Below are 19,505 nucleotides of genomic sequence, written 5' to 3'. Positions count from 1 at the left end.
TAATATGATGCAACAATCTTAAAAAAGCATCTTATGGTCATTTGTTTGATCCAAATTTTGAAATATTCACTCTTTTCGTTCTAACGAACAATCACAAAAAAAGAAAAAAAATTGAAAACACAACCTAGAAACCATTTTTTAGCCCAAATAACATAGGCCGTTCATTTTGGTGAGATGCTTAAATTTAGGCCTTAAAAGGATTTTTTCATTTCCATTTTTTTTGGATGGCTTTATTATCGTTAGATGAACAACGTTAAAAAAGCAAAAAAAATGATTTTGAGTTTATAATGGCTAAGATCTTAAAATTCACAAAATGAATGGTTTAGATTTGTTTTTGGATAGGAGTCATTTTGACCATATCTAGGGTTCAAATTGAAATTTTTTTTGGGGGCGATTGATTATTGAGATGAAGAGAGTATGTATGCAAAATTTGGAGTCATACAAATACCACAAACATTATTTTCTAGAAGTGTCGTTTCATTATACCATGATACAACCGTTGCATTGGATCATTGCTCATATATATATATAGATATATATATATACATATATATATATATACATATATATATATATATATATATATATATGTATATATATATATATATGAAAAAATCTGGGGTTAGCCCACTAGCTCATATGAACATATATATATATATATATATATATATATATATATGTATATATATATATATATATATATATATGAAAAAATCTGGGGTTAGCCCACTAGCTCATATGAACACATGAGACCAATGGCCCAAATTGAATCTGGGCCGATTTGACGATCATGGAAGTCCGGTAGTGCTTGAATATATATATATATGGAAAATACTACGCAACGCCTATAGGAGAAAATGAACACTGATCTCGCTTACCCTCATCACCGTCCAAAGTTCATCGCGCGGTCACGATTGTCCGTTAGTGTTTCATTTTTAATTTTTTTTTTTTTTAAATCAGAATGACAAAATTTGGAACATGTATTCATCAAAAATAGGAGAATCTTCAAAAAATACAAAAAATATATTTTATATGAAAAAAATTGACCAAAATACCCCCCAAAATGTTTTAGGGGTATTTTGGTCAATTTATTTTTACGAATTTTTTTATTATTATTATTAGATGCACCTCAGTAAGATGTACATACCCTCCAAATTTTAGGTCATTCTAATGTGTTGAAAATAATTAAAATAAAATACTATCGGATAATCGTGACCGTGCGATGAAATTTGGACGGTGATGAGCGTAGACGAAATCACTATTCATTTTCGCCTATAAACGTTGGGAAGAATTTCCAATATATATATATATATATATATATATATATATATATATATATATATATATATATATATATATATATATATATATATATATATATATATTGTGCAGTAAGCATACGGACGCCTCCGTAGGTGTTAGGGTACGGCGATTATCATGGTAGATAATTTTGATGTAAAATTTTATAAGGATTATCTCAAAATCTATTTTTATATCTAATTATAAAATTGTAAATATAAAAAATGATTAAAATCAAGTAGATCTATAAACATATGAAAATCTTGAAAATGGGCGGTGTAGATAATATGTTGTAAAATGCACTATTTCTGAGACTTAAAATATTTTTATTTTTCATAGCCATACATCTCGATGTTGAGATGATCAATCAAAGGGTTTTTCAACATTAAAACTATCTCTTTCGATGGATTTTTGTGGGGCATCCGTAGTTCTACATTATAAGGTAGCATCCTTATATAAACTTTTTCCTATATATATATATATATATATATGGAAAATTGTTTCATACGAGCTGGACCACATTTGCCGGACCACATTTCTACATATGCAGTCCGGAAAATGTAAAGCATCCATCTTAAAGATGGATGCAAGTAGGTGTTCCATTTAAAAACAATGTAAACTAACCGTTCAAATGTTTTCTTATTAGAATTATTATTTTTAGTTTTAAAATTTTATTTATTTTTTCATATTCATGATCTCTATGTTAGATATTACATGTCCGTAAAAATTGAGTCTTAAAATCCATTTCAAAAATAGATTTATTAAAAGGTCTGCATTTCTACATACCCGGGCTTGCCTGTATAGAAACCGGGTCCTATAAAGATGACCTTTATAAGAATGAGTCCAAACCCAAGCACTAGCACAACATCATTCTTTACAAGTTCTACCAACAAATTCAGCCCAAAAACCTGAGTGTTGTGTCTAAGGGTATTTTTAAATTTTTATAAAACAATGGAAAAATGTAAAATTAAGTATTAATAGCCAAAACAATTTCCAATCTTTTTCAAAATGATGAAAAACATTAAGAAAATATCTATTACAAACAAAATCCCCTATTTTTTTGGGATTTTATATCATTTTTAAATTTTTAAATTTTTTGAATACCTGACCGTTTCACCAAACCGGCCTAAACCAAAACAGGTCAGTTCCACTCTAACTAGGAGGTTACGATTTGAACAGCGTATCTGAAACACCCTCCAAAACTAACCATATCAACTCTGAAACACCCTCCAAAACTAACCATATCAACCATGTAAAATTACAGAGTCATTGATCCTCAGTTAGAAGTTTGTAGGAAGCTAAATATGTAAGTTCAAAATGTTCTGCAGTCGAAAGTGGCAAATTCAAGCTGTTGCAGCCAATCAGTTTGATGTCTTCAAAATTCACATAAATGTGCTATATGCGATCTACAAAAAAAATCTTTAATATCTTTTATGATTAAAACTTTAGCAGTGCTTTGCTAACTGTGTTCTACTTCGAAGAGAAACTAGGATGTCTGCTGTCAAAATCCAGCAAGCATTTCTTTCTCCAGACAAGTAAGTATAAGAAACTAAGAGTTGTCTCTTGCACTCTTGCTTAGGTATAAACTGCAACTAAACTCACTTAATAGTGAGGATTCATGGTGAGAGAAAACTCTTAAATAGTAAGAGCAAACCTTTAAAGCCTAAAACAAGGAGAAGTTGATTTAGGTCGAAACCTCTTTATGATCGTAGTATTATCATCATCATCATTAAAGCTTTTTTTCAACTAATTGGGGTAAGCTGTATAAATTATGGTATGTCATTCTACTCTATTAAATGTCATACCCTTACTGAGGATATAAGATTTCATATCTTTTCTCACTACTTCCAACCATGTCCTTTTGGGCTTACCCTTTGCCCTTTTTGAGCCTTCTACTTGAACTAATTTACACCTCGTAAGAAATACTGTATTGGGTATGTGCCACACATGGCCAGCCTACCTAAATCTACTTTATCTCATCTTATCACTTATTGGTGCCACACCTAAATTCTTCCGAATGTATTTATTTCAAATTCTATCCCTTATTGTCTTTGCCACTCATCCATCTCAGCTAAACCAATTCTATGGGTATGTTGTATCTTAACCGCCCAACATTTTATCCCATAAAACAAAGCTAATCTCATAACTGTCATATAGAACTTACTCTTCAGCTTCATTGTTATATGGCAATCATATAAAATTGGTTTGCACATCTCTACTTTGCTTACCCAGCTGTAATTTTATGTACAACATCTTCCTCAATCTCTTCATTTTCTTGAATTATCGACCAACGATAACAAAATTATACTCTTCTTGGTATTTCTTTGCCGTCAATCTTAACTACTTCTTCATATCTACTCCTATTATTACCAAAAACTTACATTCCATATATTTTGTCTTAGTCCGGCTAATTTTAAATCATTTAGATTCTTGAGCATTCTCCAAAGTTCTAATTTTGTGTTGAAGTTGTTTCGAGTCTCACCGATCAAAACTATGTCATCCGCGAACAACATGCACGACGCTACCTCATTTGTAGGTGCCTAGTTAAGTTATCTATAATTAAGACAAAGACGTATGTGCTTAATGTTGACCCTTGATATAAATCTATTGTTATTGAAACTCACTTATCTCTCCACTAGTGGATCGTACATTAGTTAGCACTCTCTCGTACAGATTTTTCACCAAGTCGATGTAGTGCTTGGAGATTCCTTTTTTTTCCAACACCCACCAAATCAAGATTCATTTCTTTTCCAACACCCGCCAAATCAAATCTCAACTTTCTATATATCAATAAAGACCTAAGGTCTTTTCCTTCGCCCTAAACTTCTCAATTAGTTGTCTAAGTAGGAAAATTCCTCAATTCTTGACCTCTCTGACATAAAGCCAAATTGATTTTCTGATACACTCATTTTATACCTTAGTCATTGCTCAATCACTCTCTCCCACAGCTTCATAGAGTGACTCATAAGTTTGAACTGTCGATAGTTCGCACAATTATGTATATGTCTAGGGGCGTGCCGAGATGAAGGTATGTAATACCTCATGAATAGGATCGACAATTGTGTGCTTATGAGTTGTCCTGACGCATAATCAAAACAATTTTCGAAAGCTCTAACTCGAGAGCTAGTTGTTGTATTTGATGTGCGCACAGGTAGTTTGAGCATTGTGAGCGGTGTGGAAGGCTGTGTTAGCGGGAGACTGAGTGTTATGGTATGGAATTGCAGCTTGGTGTTTTTCACTTTCATAACCTAGAGTTGCTTTCTGCAAGTTTTATATGAGATGCCTTGTAGGCAAAACTCAAATTGAATTATAAACCATAGAAGACTATGTTCATAAGTAGATAAAGTAGATTCCGGATTCATAGAAAGTTTTGGCAAAGTTCTATGTTGGTTGCTTACCTAACACAACCCACCTCCTGCCCAAGCTTGGGACGGGTTAAAGAAAAGTTTAAAAATCCTTACTCTTCTAAGACCAACAAAAAGTGAAGAGTGTATTTTACAAAATTATTAAATGACGAACAAGATGGGAAAAAAACGATAAAAGGAACCATCGGCATAAATGATGGTAGAGGTCATATATGCATTCATAGTATTAGGATATCAAAGGTGAAAGAAGCTTTGAAGAGAATGAAAATAGGAAATGTTGTAAGACCAAATGGTATACCAATAGAGGTTTAGAAGTACATGGAGAGATTGGAATTGACTGGCTGATCAAGTTGTTCAACATGGTGTTGAGAACAAAGAAAATACCAAATAAATGGAGAAAAAGTATTGTAGTACCTACTTACAAAAACAAAAGACTAGACAAGCAACACATTTCTTTATTTTGAATCACCTCCCGAGATTCAACTGAGCCGAGTAACACACTCACTCACTCAAGTATTATCTGAGTTGAGCTCTTGAGAGAACCTTCTAGGAGTACAAGGATACGTTTGACTTGGCCTATCTTGATTTAGGTTCTCAAACGATTTAAGCAATCCTTTCTCGAAAAAAAAAAAAAACTTAGAGAAGCTTGCAAAACTCAACCTTCAAGCTGAGTCCAAGTTCCTACACAGTTTCTTCTCTATAATAAGATTTCTCTAAGACTCTTGTAACAGAAATGATAGTTGTTTATAGCGAGGGCATTCACAATATTCCATTATTACTCACTTTAAGTGGGTAGGTATTAAGAGGAAAAGTACTGACAAAAAGTACTGAGTGACTGAAAATTTACATATGAAGCCAACTTTTGAGCTCACTCAATCTATGTCAAAAATCAACAAAGCCATCCACAGTAAGAGGACATGCATCACTGATCATGTCAACTTGTCTAAAGTGAAAGATGAAGGCGTGATGCTTGTGCTTGAGGTTTCTTCTGCAGTTAAAAGTTGCTCCAGTAAAAAACCACAAACATATTTTTGCATTCAAGAGTGTTTGGAATATAGTTTGTATAGAAAATGTTTCAAAATCAAGCTCGAACTCGCACACTAGCACATGCATTTTTCCTCACAAATTCTACCAACAGATTCAGCCATAAAACTTGATTGTTGATCTGTACCGCAGTAAGGATTGTTAACAAGTCTGGGGACAGGGCTAGCAATTGGCAAGGCAGCCCAGTCAGCCCAGCCCTAAAAAAGTAGACCTTGGCTACAAACCATGGCCCGATGACCAGGCCAGGGCTAGTGCTGGCCCGGTTGGCCCAGCCTGAACTTTTTTTTTTTTTCTTCATTTGTTTTTGGCCTGACCTGGCCCTAATAAAGCTAGTCCTATAGGGATAAGAGCCGGACCAAGGCCAGGGCCGGCCCAGCCTAGCCCCAGCCCATTGCCACCCTTAGGCAGGGCCCAGTTCCAGCCTAGGATCAAGCTACATGTTAAGTCTTGCTAGCCGGGCCGAGGTTGGCCTTGGTAGGCTCAAGTAATTTTTAGGCATTCTAGTCTAGCCTGAACCCACCCCAAATTTTTTTAGAATGAGTTTTGCATAAGGTGGCAAACGCCTGAAAATCCATGTTGAATCTTAATTATGAAATTTAATATTTAAAAATCATTCAAGATCGAGCAAATCTATAAATAATTAGAAATAGAGAGAAGACTTGTTAAGATGCACTAATTTTAGTACTAAAAATTCTTTTTCTTAATATCCATAAATCTCGAGGTTGAGATGATCGCTTAAAGGTTTTGCAACTTTAACACATTCTTTTGTACTAGATATTTGAGGGAACCTTACTTCTATAGTATAAGGCTGCAACCTTATTTAATATTTATCCAATTTTTTAATACACTTTTTTTTTAAAGAAAATCCATATATTTATGCCAGGCTAGCTGCATATTTTGGGGGTCAAGCCTCATCATCATGAATTTGGGCCTAGCCTGGGCCGAGCTTAGAGTTAGGCGGCCCACCCTATGACAATCCTAGTGGCAATTTAAATAAAAAACGTTTTAAAGTTGATCCTTTAGAATTAGGAAAATGTTTTGAGAGGGTTGTAGTCCAATCATAAGAAGAAAAGGCTCACCCCAAAACTAACCAAAGATGGCAATTCTCACATCGAAAAATCTTCAGATCGATCATCTTGGCCCTGACCATTGTGGTTATGAAAATAAATAAGATTTCAAGCACTAAAAATAGTTTATATTATAACGCATTATCTAACCCGTTGATTCTCCCTAAGAATGAGTGCTCATAGATTTGCAAGATCTGTATTATTTTTTGTTTCAAATTTTATAGTAAGTGTCGAAAATTAATTTTATAGCTCTCATAAATACTCAAAGTGTTTTCCAGAGGAGAATTCAAAGTGAGGCTTTACTATGTTTTCCCAAAGCCTAGGGTTTATAGAAACTACACCTTTAAAATCATTTTAGAAGCTTACAAGTGAAGATGGATTGTATGCTATGAGAACATTTATTTTGAGCACAAGGCGGTCACAATCATTTTGTGTCATTAGATGTAAAATCCAATAGGTAAAAATATGTTACAACATTCAAAAAAATTTATTTTGGATTTTGTGCTTAAACAATGACACATCATCAACCACCCAATTTCAAAACTAATAGTCAATGAAAATTGTGACCCCCTAATATCAAAAGTAAATGGTCTAATTGTATACATTTCCTATTGATTACCACGAATCTCCGAATCGTAGCCGTCTATCCACAAGCCCAATAGTGGCATAACTCGTAGGGGTGGATCAGGTTGGGGACCTAGACCCGATCCGTCTAGGTCTAAGTTAGACTCGGACCCGCTCTCAGACTCGACCCAACGATTTGGGCTGGGTTCGGCCAGATCCAAGTCTATAAATAAAAAATATTAATAAATTATTTTATATATTTATATTATATAATTAATTGTATTTATAAATAATTTATAGTAATATATTCCGTTTGGTTAATCAAGGTCAAGTGACCTAGACCCTATCTGGACCAAGCAAGGTCAATGCTTATTTTTCAGAATTCTCTCTCTCTCACCCCTAACTCGAAAAAAATAATCAAAGCGAAGAGTGAGAAATAATATAATAGTACATTTATTAAAAAGAATTCCTTTGATCTTTTGATGATAAGATATTATTATACGATGGACCCGGTTTCTATGCTGCCAAGCCCACATAGATAGAAATACGAGCCTATTAATAAATCTATTTTTGAGATGGATTTTTACACTTAATTTTTAAGGACATGTAATATCTAACATGGAGATCATAAATATGAAAAAATAAATAAATTTTGAAAACTAGAGATAATAATTCTAGTAAAAAAACATTTAGACTGTTAGTTTAGAAATACGGGCCTATTAATAAATCTATTTTTGAGATGGATTTTTACACTTAATTTTTAAAGACATGTAATATCTAACATGGAGATCATAAATATGAAAAAATAAATAAATTTTGAAAACTAGAAATAATAATTCTAGTAAAAAAACATTTGGACTGTTAGTTTTCATTGTTTTTAGATAGAACACCTGCTTGCATCCATCTCAAGCATCCATCTTTAAGATGGATGCTTTACACTTTTTGGACCGCATAATGTAGTGATGAGGTCTAACCCACATGGAAAAATTTTCCTTATATAATAGTATGTTTATTAAAAATTATATCATATAATCTATAATAAAATAATAGTAGATTATATAATATACAGTATTATTATAATCAATAGTGCATCTAAAATATTCAAGTTGGGCAGGTTGGGCGAAGCTAGGCCAAACCCGACTTGACTTGATGTCAGGTCCATACTTTTGGACCCGTACCAGACCAATGGGGTACATAAATATGACCCAGACCTGGACCCCAAGCCCGTCGATCCGGGCCATTACCCACCCATCCCTATGTAACCTGTATCGCACGTGCTTGTCTTGCACGTGAGAGGAAAAAATCTTAAATTAAGCTTATAGAGTATTACATAGGCCAGTCAAAGAAACCACCGTGTATCCTCTGCTTGGAGCGAAACTTTGCTGTTTTCTTTTGAGTAGGGAGGTTTTTTTTTTTGATGTCGTTCGTATAGAACCGAGGATCTAAACAATCAAAGTAAAGTGCACTTTCAAATAGTATCGAGAACTTTGGTTTTAATATTAAAAATATTTGTGTCAGTTTTAAAATATATTTTTATTTTTAATTATAAAATTTAAAACTTCAAAAATAATATAAATAGAGCATGTCTATACAAATTTGAAATTTTTAAATATTGATTGTCCAAAAAATACATTACAAGATGCATTATTTTCAAAAATTGAAATCCATTTTTTTTTATGTCTATACATCTTGATATACGGATAATCATTTTGAAGATATTTGGACTTTAAAACGAGCTTTCCTAGTAAAATTTTTGAGGTGGGATCTGATTTGATTGGTTAGAGCATGAGGCTCCATGTCCACTTTTTACTTTCTTTTTTTTCTTCTTTCTTTTTTTGTGGTTTTCTTGTGAGAGAACGTTAGACCGTCGTCGAAGCGGTCAAGACAAGACAGCTTAAATGGGTTTCGCACATCGTTTTTTCAAGAACTTTCTCTCTCCCTCTCTCTCTCTCTCTCCTCACATTGTTTGAGAATTCTGTCTCTCTCATCACTTCGTTGTTGAAGAATCCTCTCTCTCGCGTCCCTCTCTATGTATACAGAGTCGTCGCACCAACGAATTTTTTGGTTTTTTGTTGGAAAACCGATATGGCCCTCCTCTCTCTCTCGCAACGAATTTTTGGATTTCCTCATAAAACTTCAAAATCGTCGTTCCCCCCTCTCTTATAGAAGAATCCCCATCTCTCTTCTTCTTTTTTTTCTTTTTTTTCTTTTTTTTTTTTTTTTTTTTGGAATAATTCATATAGTAGTCCTCACTTCGTTAGTAAGTGAAGTGAATGCTCTCTCACACAAGTGTCTTGGAAAACTTCATATCATCGCACTCCGTTATTGAATAACTCAGCAGTTTTTTATATATACGCATAACCGGAACAGGTCGATTGATTCTTAAATCGGACCGGATAATCTTGTACCGACATAAATTTTTAGGTCGGATCGAACGATTTTGTACCGACATTTTTTAAATTCATTGATTTAAATCCATCATAAATATTTTTGTTACTGAAAGTACAAAATAGATGAGGATTTAAGGTGAGATTTTATTTTACTTTCATAAAAACATATTATAAAAAATATACCTTAATTTATCCTGAGCCTTATAGAAACTTCAAACAAGATGTCGCAATTAACGCGGCTCTCTCTCTCGTACCACACGCAACGACACAGGCAAATTCCCACGCGTGACCTTAAGTGTTTAACCCCAAATATCGAATGGGTACCTGGTATGATACTCACTTTACAAAAAGAAAAATGCTAAAATTAGTGGGGGCAAAATATCTGACCATATAACTGCACCCCAAAACAAAAGCCCTTGCATTTTGGGAAAGGAAAAAGTTTATATAAGGTGTCAAACCTTAGATTGTACGAGTAAGGTGAGAGAAGGTTGATCCTATGCTGAAAAACCTCCCAAATTGAATATCTCGATCAGGTTCAGATTCATATAAATGAAAAAACGGGATTTTTAGTCCTAAAAGTAGTTCTTCTAAAATATTATTTGGACCGTCAATATTTTTTAGTGTTTATAAATCTGCTTGATCGTCACTGTTTTTAGAACTTTAAATTTCATAATTAAGGACAATAATAGATCTTTGTATCCTCACAAGTCTTTGTGACACCGAAAGCGCATTTTCAGCATAGTTTTAGCGTACACCTTACGTCAATAATATAAGGTTTACGCCTCATACAAACCTCACCGTTTGAGAAAAAACCTATGTAAATGCCAAATCTCAATATAGCGTTACCATGTTTATTGTTTTTTGGTTGGAATATTTGGAATTTATTTTGATAATCCCACTAAATATGGCGAATTCATTTTGAAGCATTAGCGAAAATTTTGGATTGTATTATGCGTTTTTTTGGATTAAGACCTCAATAAAAATAATATGCCAGTCTAACAAACTAAAAATAGTATTATCCAAACTCTAGATATTTTAATCCCTCATAACAAATAGCACCATGAATATTAACCCAACAACCAATTCGTTTTTCTAGAGCGAGAGAGACCTGCCGTAGAGAGGGAAAAATGAGGTTCCAATAGAAACTCGAGAATGAGAGAGAGAGAAGACAGTTTATGAATAGAGTGCCAAATTTCAGGACTGAAGAGGATGAGTGAGAGAGAGATTTAGGCCTACAATGAGATGGGTAGAGAGAAGTTCAGGCCTACAGAGAGATGAGTAGAGAGAATTTCAGGCCTACAGAGTAGGAGAGCGACAGAATTTCAGGTGCCCAGCGAGAGAAGAGAGAATGCATGTGTGTTTTCAGGCCGGAGAGAGCACGAGAAATTCAGGCAGGTAGAGAGAGAGAGTGCATGTGTGTTTTCAGGCCGGAGAGAGTACGAGAAATTCAGGCAGGCAGAGAGAGAGAGTGCATGTGTGTTTCAGGCCGGAGAGAGTACGAGAAATTCAGGCAGGCAGAGAGAGAGTGTCTGTGTTTCAAACCCACAGTGAGAGAAATTCAGGCTACTGAGAGAGAGAGAGAGAGAGAGAGAGAGAGCAATATCGGGTTTCTTCGGAAGAAATTCGAGGAATTCATGCCTTTTGAGCGAAAGCAATAACATCATCTTTAACATAAACAGTAAAAAAGAAGAAATGCAAGGATGTAACGGAGGTTAAAAAAGGGGTAAAAAAATAAATACCTCGAAGTTAGACAGGCCTCTGAAAGTACTGAACTCGACGAAAAGCTGTGTCCTCTCTTTCATCGCGTCCTCGAATTCCTCCATCCCTATGGGGAGAATATAAAACCCTAACTGATAACATGTTGAATGAAAAGGAAGAATGGCGACCTGATAATGTACGGCTCCGGAAATGGATCCGCAGAATATGACGGCATTTGAAGGAGAATGAGAAGGCGAGATCCTTAGGGTTTTGAGCTTGAAACCTTAGCGAGGGAGCCTCTTCCATGGCTCGAGAACAGAGTCTCTATACTTTCTTGGAAGGACCTGGTTCCTTCCTCTTTTGGACTTCACGACTGGAGCGAGTTCAAAGTCCTCGAACCCAGAGTAGAAATCCACCATCCAACGGCGCTTGTTGTTTCTCGACGCCTTTGCTTCAATCTTGACCGCAGGATCCTTTGTCTCTCTGTTTTCCTCTGGTTTTTGCTCCTCTTCTCCGTCGTTGGTGTCCAATGAATCATCAAAATCACCTGAAACTAGACGAACAGCCTCTAAAAGTAACCCTAGACAGCCTTCTTCACTAACTTTCTCTTTGCCAAGCTCGAAACTAGAGGCTCTAATGGCTTCTTTTCGGACTTTCTCTCTCTTAAACTCTCTTACTTTCTCACTCTGGAACTCGAAACCAGCGGCCATATCGGCCTCTTCTCGAGTCTCTTCTCTCTGAAACTCAAGGGAACAGCCCTCTTTTGTAAAGGAAGAGGTCAAAGTCAGTGTGCTTTTTCCTATATCAGAAGGCTCGAGGTCGTCTTGATAAACGATCCTGACCGTTTGATCAGAACAGGGGCGTGAATCCGTTCCGTTAAAGCTCTCTCCAATTACTGGTTTGGAGACTTGGTTCGTGACCCCGGAAAATTCTCCGACCGTTTTTTCCGGTGACTTTTGGCCGGATTTGGGATCGCATTCGCCTTCTGACGAGCTTTTTTGAACGGAAATTTGACCTGAATCTACAGAGGAGTAATGGACCTCGACGCTTGATTTCTCTTCTCCTCCTACTCCACTCCAAGCTGAATCACTACATAATACTCCCTCTTCTCCAATAATCCCGACACCTTTATCATCACAGAACCCTAGCCTTAGGTTAAGGTCGATTCCCAGAACATTTTTCTGACGATAAAACTCATTTTCCGTCGCGTTTTCCGGCCACTGAGTCTTAAATTTCAGGGAACTTGATTCTTCCAAGAAATTTTCGGGCTGTGTTAAATTCCCTGAACAAGAAGAAGATCCAGCCAGCAAAATGGTGCTTATGATCGTTCTCAGGTGCGTTTGAGCACTGGAATGGCCTTTGATGAAAGAAACACAGGAATCGGCACCAGAAACCAGGAACTGAGCGGATGAAGAACTTACCTTTCTCTGGTGGATACTTTCCTCCATTTCTTGTACGCCTCACTCCTCGATCAAGCGCTTCGTCTTAGGTTTCGATACTCTGGTTTCTTCGCAGAAGTTGGTTTCTTCAAAAGCGGTTTTCTCGAGTGGTTTTCAAAGGCCGCCATAAAGTTTCAGATAATAGTTTCTTTAGAGAGAAAAATCGATGGAGAGAGAGAGTTCTTCACAGAATGAGAGAGAGATCTTCACAGAGAGAGAGGTTCTTCAGAGAGAAATCTAGAGAGAGAGAGAGGTTCTTCAGAGAGAAATCTAGAGAGAGAGAGAGGTTCTTCAGAGAGAAATCTAGAGAGAGAGAGGGGTTCTTCAGAGAGAAATCTAGAGAGAGAGAGAGGTTTTTTTAGAGAGAGAGAGAGGTTTTTTTAGAGAGAGAGAGAGAGAGAGAGAGAGAGCTCTTTTTTCTGCAGGCGTCTTAGCGCCATCGTGGGGTAAGTATCGCCCAAAATTAAAGAAGTGGAAAGAAGGAAAATAACAAAATAAACTAAATTGAGGCGAAAATAAATGGAGGAAAAAAAGGATTTAAGGAAAAAAAAAAAAAAGGGGGCAAAAAAAAAAACCTAATAAATAAGAGGGACATGCAAAGAACACCCGATTCCTTGGCCTTTAATGCCATTTCGCCAGCGCCACGTGTCAAACTACCTCTCTATGAGGTGGCATAAATGGCCATGTCATCGCCTACTCGGCAAAACGCCAATGTTTTATCGATTGTAAACCTTCGAAGATAGGTAAAGAGTTCCACGTAGGACGATTGGTACGCTGGGACGGGGCACGTGTCGCGTTGTGTGGGCGTTAGCTTCCATGACATAGAAAGGACGAAATTGCCCCTACTTCGGCCCTTTTGTCGAGTCCCTTTCGTTAGGTTATCCTGCTGTGCGTCAATCATCCTGCTCTCCTCGTTTGAGGGAAAGGTCGAAATTGCCCCCTTTTTTTTTGGTCAGGTCGGTTTGCCCCTCACATTTTTCGAAAAAATGGAAAATGTCCCAATTGTGAGGCCACATAGGCGTTTGCAACAGGTCGGGTCGGATCCGGGTCTAGCCAGACTCGAACCCAAAAATATTATGGAATCCAGACCAGAAAATATTATGTGGGACCTGGACTTAATCGGGCTCAATTGAACCTGATTCAAAATTAAAATATCTATATATTTAAATATTTTTCATATTTTTATAAATTGAAAAATGTGAGACCACATTCCAAACAATAATTGGGTCCAAGATTTGAATCCGAACCTAAACCTGTACCCGGAGCTGGGTTGGTTCTAACAATTGGATCCGATTCCATTGCCACCACTATCCACATTCATGGTAGCTCTTGAATTAGAAGACCGCTTCCTTTGAAAAGCGTGTTGAATAAAGTATTAAAATGACTAATATACTTAGTTTTTATACCACGAGGCATTTTATCTTTTATTATAGGGTGTGGTTTGTATAGAGCCCAGGCTCTAAACAATCAAATTAGAGCCTATCTTCAAATAGTATTGGGAAATATGATTTTAATATTGGAAATCTTTGTAATAGCTTTAATATATATTTTATATTCATTTATAAAGTTTAAAGCTTCAAAAATAGTGTAGATCGATAGATCTATGAAAACTTGAAAATTTTAAAAATTGATGGTCCAACAATACATTACAAAATACACTATTTCCAAAACTTGAAATCCATTTTTTTCTCATGTCTATGCACTTTTATGTTGAGATGATCAATTTGAAAATACTTGAGAATGAAAACAACCTCTTCTAATGAAATTTATGAAGTAGGCTCAAATTTAATTGTTTAGAACGTTGGCTTTAAATGAACTTTTCCTTTTATTATAAGGAGGCCACAATTGCTAATTGTCCTTAGTTTGTTCTTAGGATGGCTTAAGGTGTCTTATAAAGTTTGAGAATTTTTTTTTTAATTTTGAGTATAATCAGTGACATAATCACAGTTATCCAATTTGAAATCCGATAAACAAGAGTGATTAATACATTGTTCATAGGTAGTTTGATAAATCCTTATAAGATGAATTATTTAATTATTTCAAATACTTATAAGATGAATTATTTAAATTTTTTTTATATACTCATATTTAATTTTTAAATATCTATCAAAACACATGAGTTTGAGTTGGAATAGTTTATAAATGTGTAAAATATTAATAAATTGTTCATAGGTAGTTTGATAAATTTCTTTTTTTTTCCCTATTTCTTTTGTGCCGCAAATTTATATACTTTTGATGAAGCCGCATCTTAAAACTAGGGCTAGTAGCTACAGACCCAGCCACCCCTGTCCTTTGGCCAAGCTAGTCCCTTTGGGGGCAGCCCAAGACTGGCCCACCCTTAACCTAACCAAAGCAACCTCAGCCCAAGCCTAGCCCTAGCTTATGAGGGCCGGACGAAGCCACATAGAATCAAATAAAAAATAAAGGAAAAAAAAACGGTAGGGTCAATCCAAGCCAAATAGAATCAAAGAAAAATAAATGAAAAGAATAAGTGTCGGGCCGAGCTGAACTAGGCCAGACATCAGTGCAACCTAAACATGTCATAGTCCAAGCCCATGCCTGGCCAGACCTACCTTTCGCTTGTGATGACCCGCCCTCAAACCACACTTTTTATCCAAGCCCTAACTATTCAGGGCCACGTGGACCACCCCTACTTACAACTCCCCTTGAAAATGAAATTGCGTAATCCAAAGGGTGCGGTTCTAAACAATCAAATTAGAGCCCCCCATCAAATAGTGTCGAGAAATATGGTTTCAATATTGAAATTGTTTGTAATAGACTTCAAATATACTTTCGTTTTTAATTATAAAATTTAAAACTTAAAAAATAGTGTAGATCAAGTATATCTATGAAAATATGAAAATCTTGAATATTGACGGTCAAGTATAAGATGCATTATTTTCGAAACTTGAAATCTATTTTCTTCTCATGTCCACGCATCTTGATGTCGAGATGATCAATTCAATGATATTTGAGCATCAAAACAACCTATTCAAATGAAATTTTTGAGGTAGAATTTGATTGTTTGGAGCTTAGGCTCTACACAAACTTTTCCCTTAACGAAAAGGAAAACGTTGACATAAGGATGTAACCTTATAATGTAGAACTGCAGATGCACCTCACAAATACATTGGAAAAGTTAGTTTTAATGTTTAAAAACCCTTTGATTGATCATCTCAACATCGAGATGTTTGACAATGAAAAATAAAAAAATTTTAAGTCTCAAATAGTGCATTTTACAACATATTATCTACAATATCCAATTTCAAGATTTTCATGTCTATAGATCTACTTGATTTTAATCATTTTTAAAATTTAAAATTTTATAATTAGATATAAAATTAGATTTAGAGATAATCCTAAGAATATTTTACATCAAAATTATATGGCATGATAAAGTTTGAAGGTCCACCTTACCTTTACAGCAACGGACGCATCCGTGTGCGAACTGTCCCCTTAACCTAAACCTTGAAATGGCCTGCGATTTAGTTAATGTAGAACTTGAAGCTCCATAGCAGTCATGTATGGTGGATATGAACAACCTAGAGAGGCGGTAGCAAGATTGACAAGCTTAATTTTTTTATTTATTTAAATCCACGATTCATGAGGATGTGATGATTGAATATATATAGGAAAATTGTTTCATGCGGGATAGACCACATAACTACATATGCGGTCCAAAAAGTATAAAGCATCCATTCAAAAGAGTATAAATCATTCATCTTAAAGATTGATGCAAGTAGGTGTTCCATTTAAAAAGTTCCATCTAAAAACAATGAAAATTAACGATCCAAATGTTTTCTTACTAGAATTATTATTTTTAATTTTTAAAATTTATTTATTTTTTCATATTCATGACCTCCATGTTAGAGATTACATGTCCTTAAAAATTAAGTCCAAAAATCAATCTAAAAAATAGATGTATTAATAGGCCCGCATTTCTAGCAATGCGAGCTTGGCTGCATAGAAACCGGGTCCATATATATATATCTATATATATATATGAAAAAGTTTTATATAAAGATGCTACCTTATAATGTAGAACTACGGATGCCCCTCAAAAATCCATCGGAAAAGGAAGTTTTAATGTTAAAAAACGCTTTGATTGATCATCTCGACATCGACATGTATGACTATGAAAAATACAAAGATTTTAAGTCTAAAAAATAGTGCATTTTACAACATATTATCTACACCGTCCATTTTCAAGATTTTCATATGTATATAGATCTACTTGATTTTAACTATTTTTGAAATTTCAAATTTTATAATTAGATATAAAAATAGATTTTAAAATAATCCTAAGAATATTTTACAACAAAATTATATACCAGGATAAAATTTGAAGGTGCACCTTACCCCTACACCTACTGATGCATCGGTATGCAAACTGCACCCATATATATATATATATATATATGAAAACTCTTCCCAGCGCCTATCGGTGAAAATGAACAGTGATTTCGCCTACCTTCATCACCATCCAAACTTCATCGCACGATCATAATTGTTCGGTGTTGGTTTTTGTAGCAACATTTGAAACACAACTGTATAAAACAAATGCTTTACTAGGGGTGGCAATGGGTCGAGTCCGGTCCCAGTCCAGACCCAAACCCATGATATAGGACTTGAATCCTGACCCGAAAATATAGTAAGGGACTCCCACCCAAACCCAACCTAAAATTTAAATATCTATGTATTTAACTCTTGGTCCTAGGTTCAGGTCCCAGAAAATAACATTCAAGGGATAAAACTTTTATGTGGGATCACAATGGGGGACCAAAATATCTAAATTACTATCATAGGTTTTATTTTTAATTTTTTATTTGCATCAAGTAAATAATATATCTAAAAATACCTAAATTGCTCTTATCTATGGTTGGGAAACTTGAATAACCAGGACATTCATGAAAGTTGACCTAAAACAAGCAAGGGTACTCCTCTCATTTCATTGGAGTCTCTTAGGTGGGCAAAATTATTGCACCGCACCTTCTTGTTTAGGCTTTCTAGTTCAGAGACATTTTTTTAATATATTTTTTAAGAAGGTACCTGATTGAAATGAAAATTAAAAAGCAAATTCGTAAGTGGTAAATGTGATCTTTTGACCCTAATGATTTTGTTAAAAAATTTGTCTCCTTAATTATATATTTTCCTTGTTTCTTTTGAGGTAACTAGGTATATCTTAAGAGCAAAAAATTAGTTATTATCGTCTTTGCTTTCATTAAAAACAAGCAATGAAAATTGATTTGTTCAAGTTTTATTGCGTTGTTTTCTACTACTTGTTAAGTGAAGTCTAGATTTGTGAGCAAGGCGTAGTTAGGTACCAGGAATTTGAGCAGCCGCATAATACTGAAAAAGCGAACTGTGCACAATTAAGATTCCTTTATTTTTGGTTTGAAATGAGGAAAATCATTACGGGCTGAAATACTTTTCAATCCCATAATTTTGATCCAAATATTAGAAATGTCTCATCTCCCTGCAACACATTTCTAAAAATGTATTTCCAAACATACAAACGACCTCTTGAATTTAAAAACATAGCAGTGAAATGGGACAATATTCATAAATTTAAGAACAATGCAAGCCCTGGTTCCTACCTCCCTCAAAAGGGGCGTTTAAATAGCATCATGAAAATAAAATGAAAACACATTAGGACCACCATCGTATCCTCAAATATATATATATTTTTTGAAGGAGTTCCACAATATTATTAACTCAAAACGAGATTACAGAGTCAAATACAGCAGTCTCATATAAGAAAGTATCCCATTTGACAAGGTAATCAACCAACACATTAGCTTCCCAATAAACATGCATGAAGTGAAAGTAAATGGTCTTGAAATGTCCGAAATCTGTAGTAACGCAGATCTCGACTCCCAAGGTGCCTTCTGCTCCCTTTTACACCAATTTATAACATTCAAAGATTCACCTTCAATAATAAACCCAGATTCCTTGCCACCAAAAATCGCAGGCTATGTAACCGTCCATAGATTTCGGCATAATTTGTAATCCTCACCCCGAGAGGCCTTGCATATATAAAAATAACATCTCCATTCCAATTTCTAACCACTCCTCCAAAGTCCGCGAGACCAGGGTTCCTAACGAACTCCCATCTTAAGCTTGAAAACCCCTAAAACCGTAGCCACCCACATGCCTTTAAGTCCACATTTGATGAAACCCATATGGAAAAGATTCGGCAAGTATCCTCAAATATCTCTAACACTTCTGGGCTGTTTCTTAAAGGGTGTGGTTTGTATAACGCTGAAGCCCCAAAAAATAAAGTACCTTTCAATATTGTCGGAATATGTTTTTCGGTACTGGAAATCTTTGTGATGGCTTAAAACTTTATTTTTTATATCCAATTATAAAACTTAAATCTTAAAAAATAGTGTAGATCGCACATATCTATAAACACTTGAAAAATCGTGAAAATTAACGAGATACATTACAAGATGGATTATTCCAAGATTTGAAATTCAATTTTTATTATGTCCATACATCTTGAGGTCGAGATTGTCGACACTACCCGGTCCTAAAAAATGAGGGTTGGGCCATAAACTGTCACCCGAGGGCCGGGCTAGGGGTAATGCCAGCCCGACCCGGCCCTCTTTTTTTCTTATTTTTGCTTTTACTTTTTTT

General features: G+C 35.2%; 1 protein-coding gene across 2 annotated transcripts; it reads right to left on the bottom strand.

The window, feature by feature from the left end:
* Positions 1-5,308: 5,308 nt before the first annotated feature.
* On the bottom strand, positions 5,309-13,461 carry LOC110007848 (hypothetical protein). Of its 2 annotated transcripts, none has more exons than XM_020671578.2 (2): positions 11,469-13,461; positions 5,309-5,652 (listed from the first exon to the last, which is right to left on the bottom strand). In XM_020671578.2, exon 1 carries the CDS (start codon positions 12,873-12,875, stop codon positions 11,712-11,714), a length of 1,164 nt encoding a protein of 387 aa, XP_020527237.1. In that variant the 5' UTR covers positions 12,876-13,461; the 3' UTR covers positions 5,309-5,652; positions 11,469-11,711. The 2 variants fall into 2 exon arrangements, with proteins under 2 accessions (XP_020527237.1, XP_020527236.1); XM_020671577.2 differs by lacking the exon at positions 5,309-5,652 and adding an exon at positions 10,610-10,837 and having other exon boundaries at positions 11,469-13,455.
* Between the last annotated feature and the right edge of the window lie 6,044 nt (positions 13,462-19,505).

This window comes from Amborella trichopoda, chromosome 11 (assembly GCF_054954075.1).
Source record: "Amborella trichopoda isolate Santa Cruz 75 chromosome 11, AtrichopodaSantaCruz75HAP2 v2.0, whole genome shotgun sequence".
In the NCBI taxonomy this organism is placed as follows: Eukaryota; Viridiplantae; Streptophyta; class Magnoliopsida; order Amborellales; family Amborellaceae; genus Amborella; species Amborella trichopoda.
This window is presented reverse-complemented; position numbering and strand designations above follow the sequence as displayed.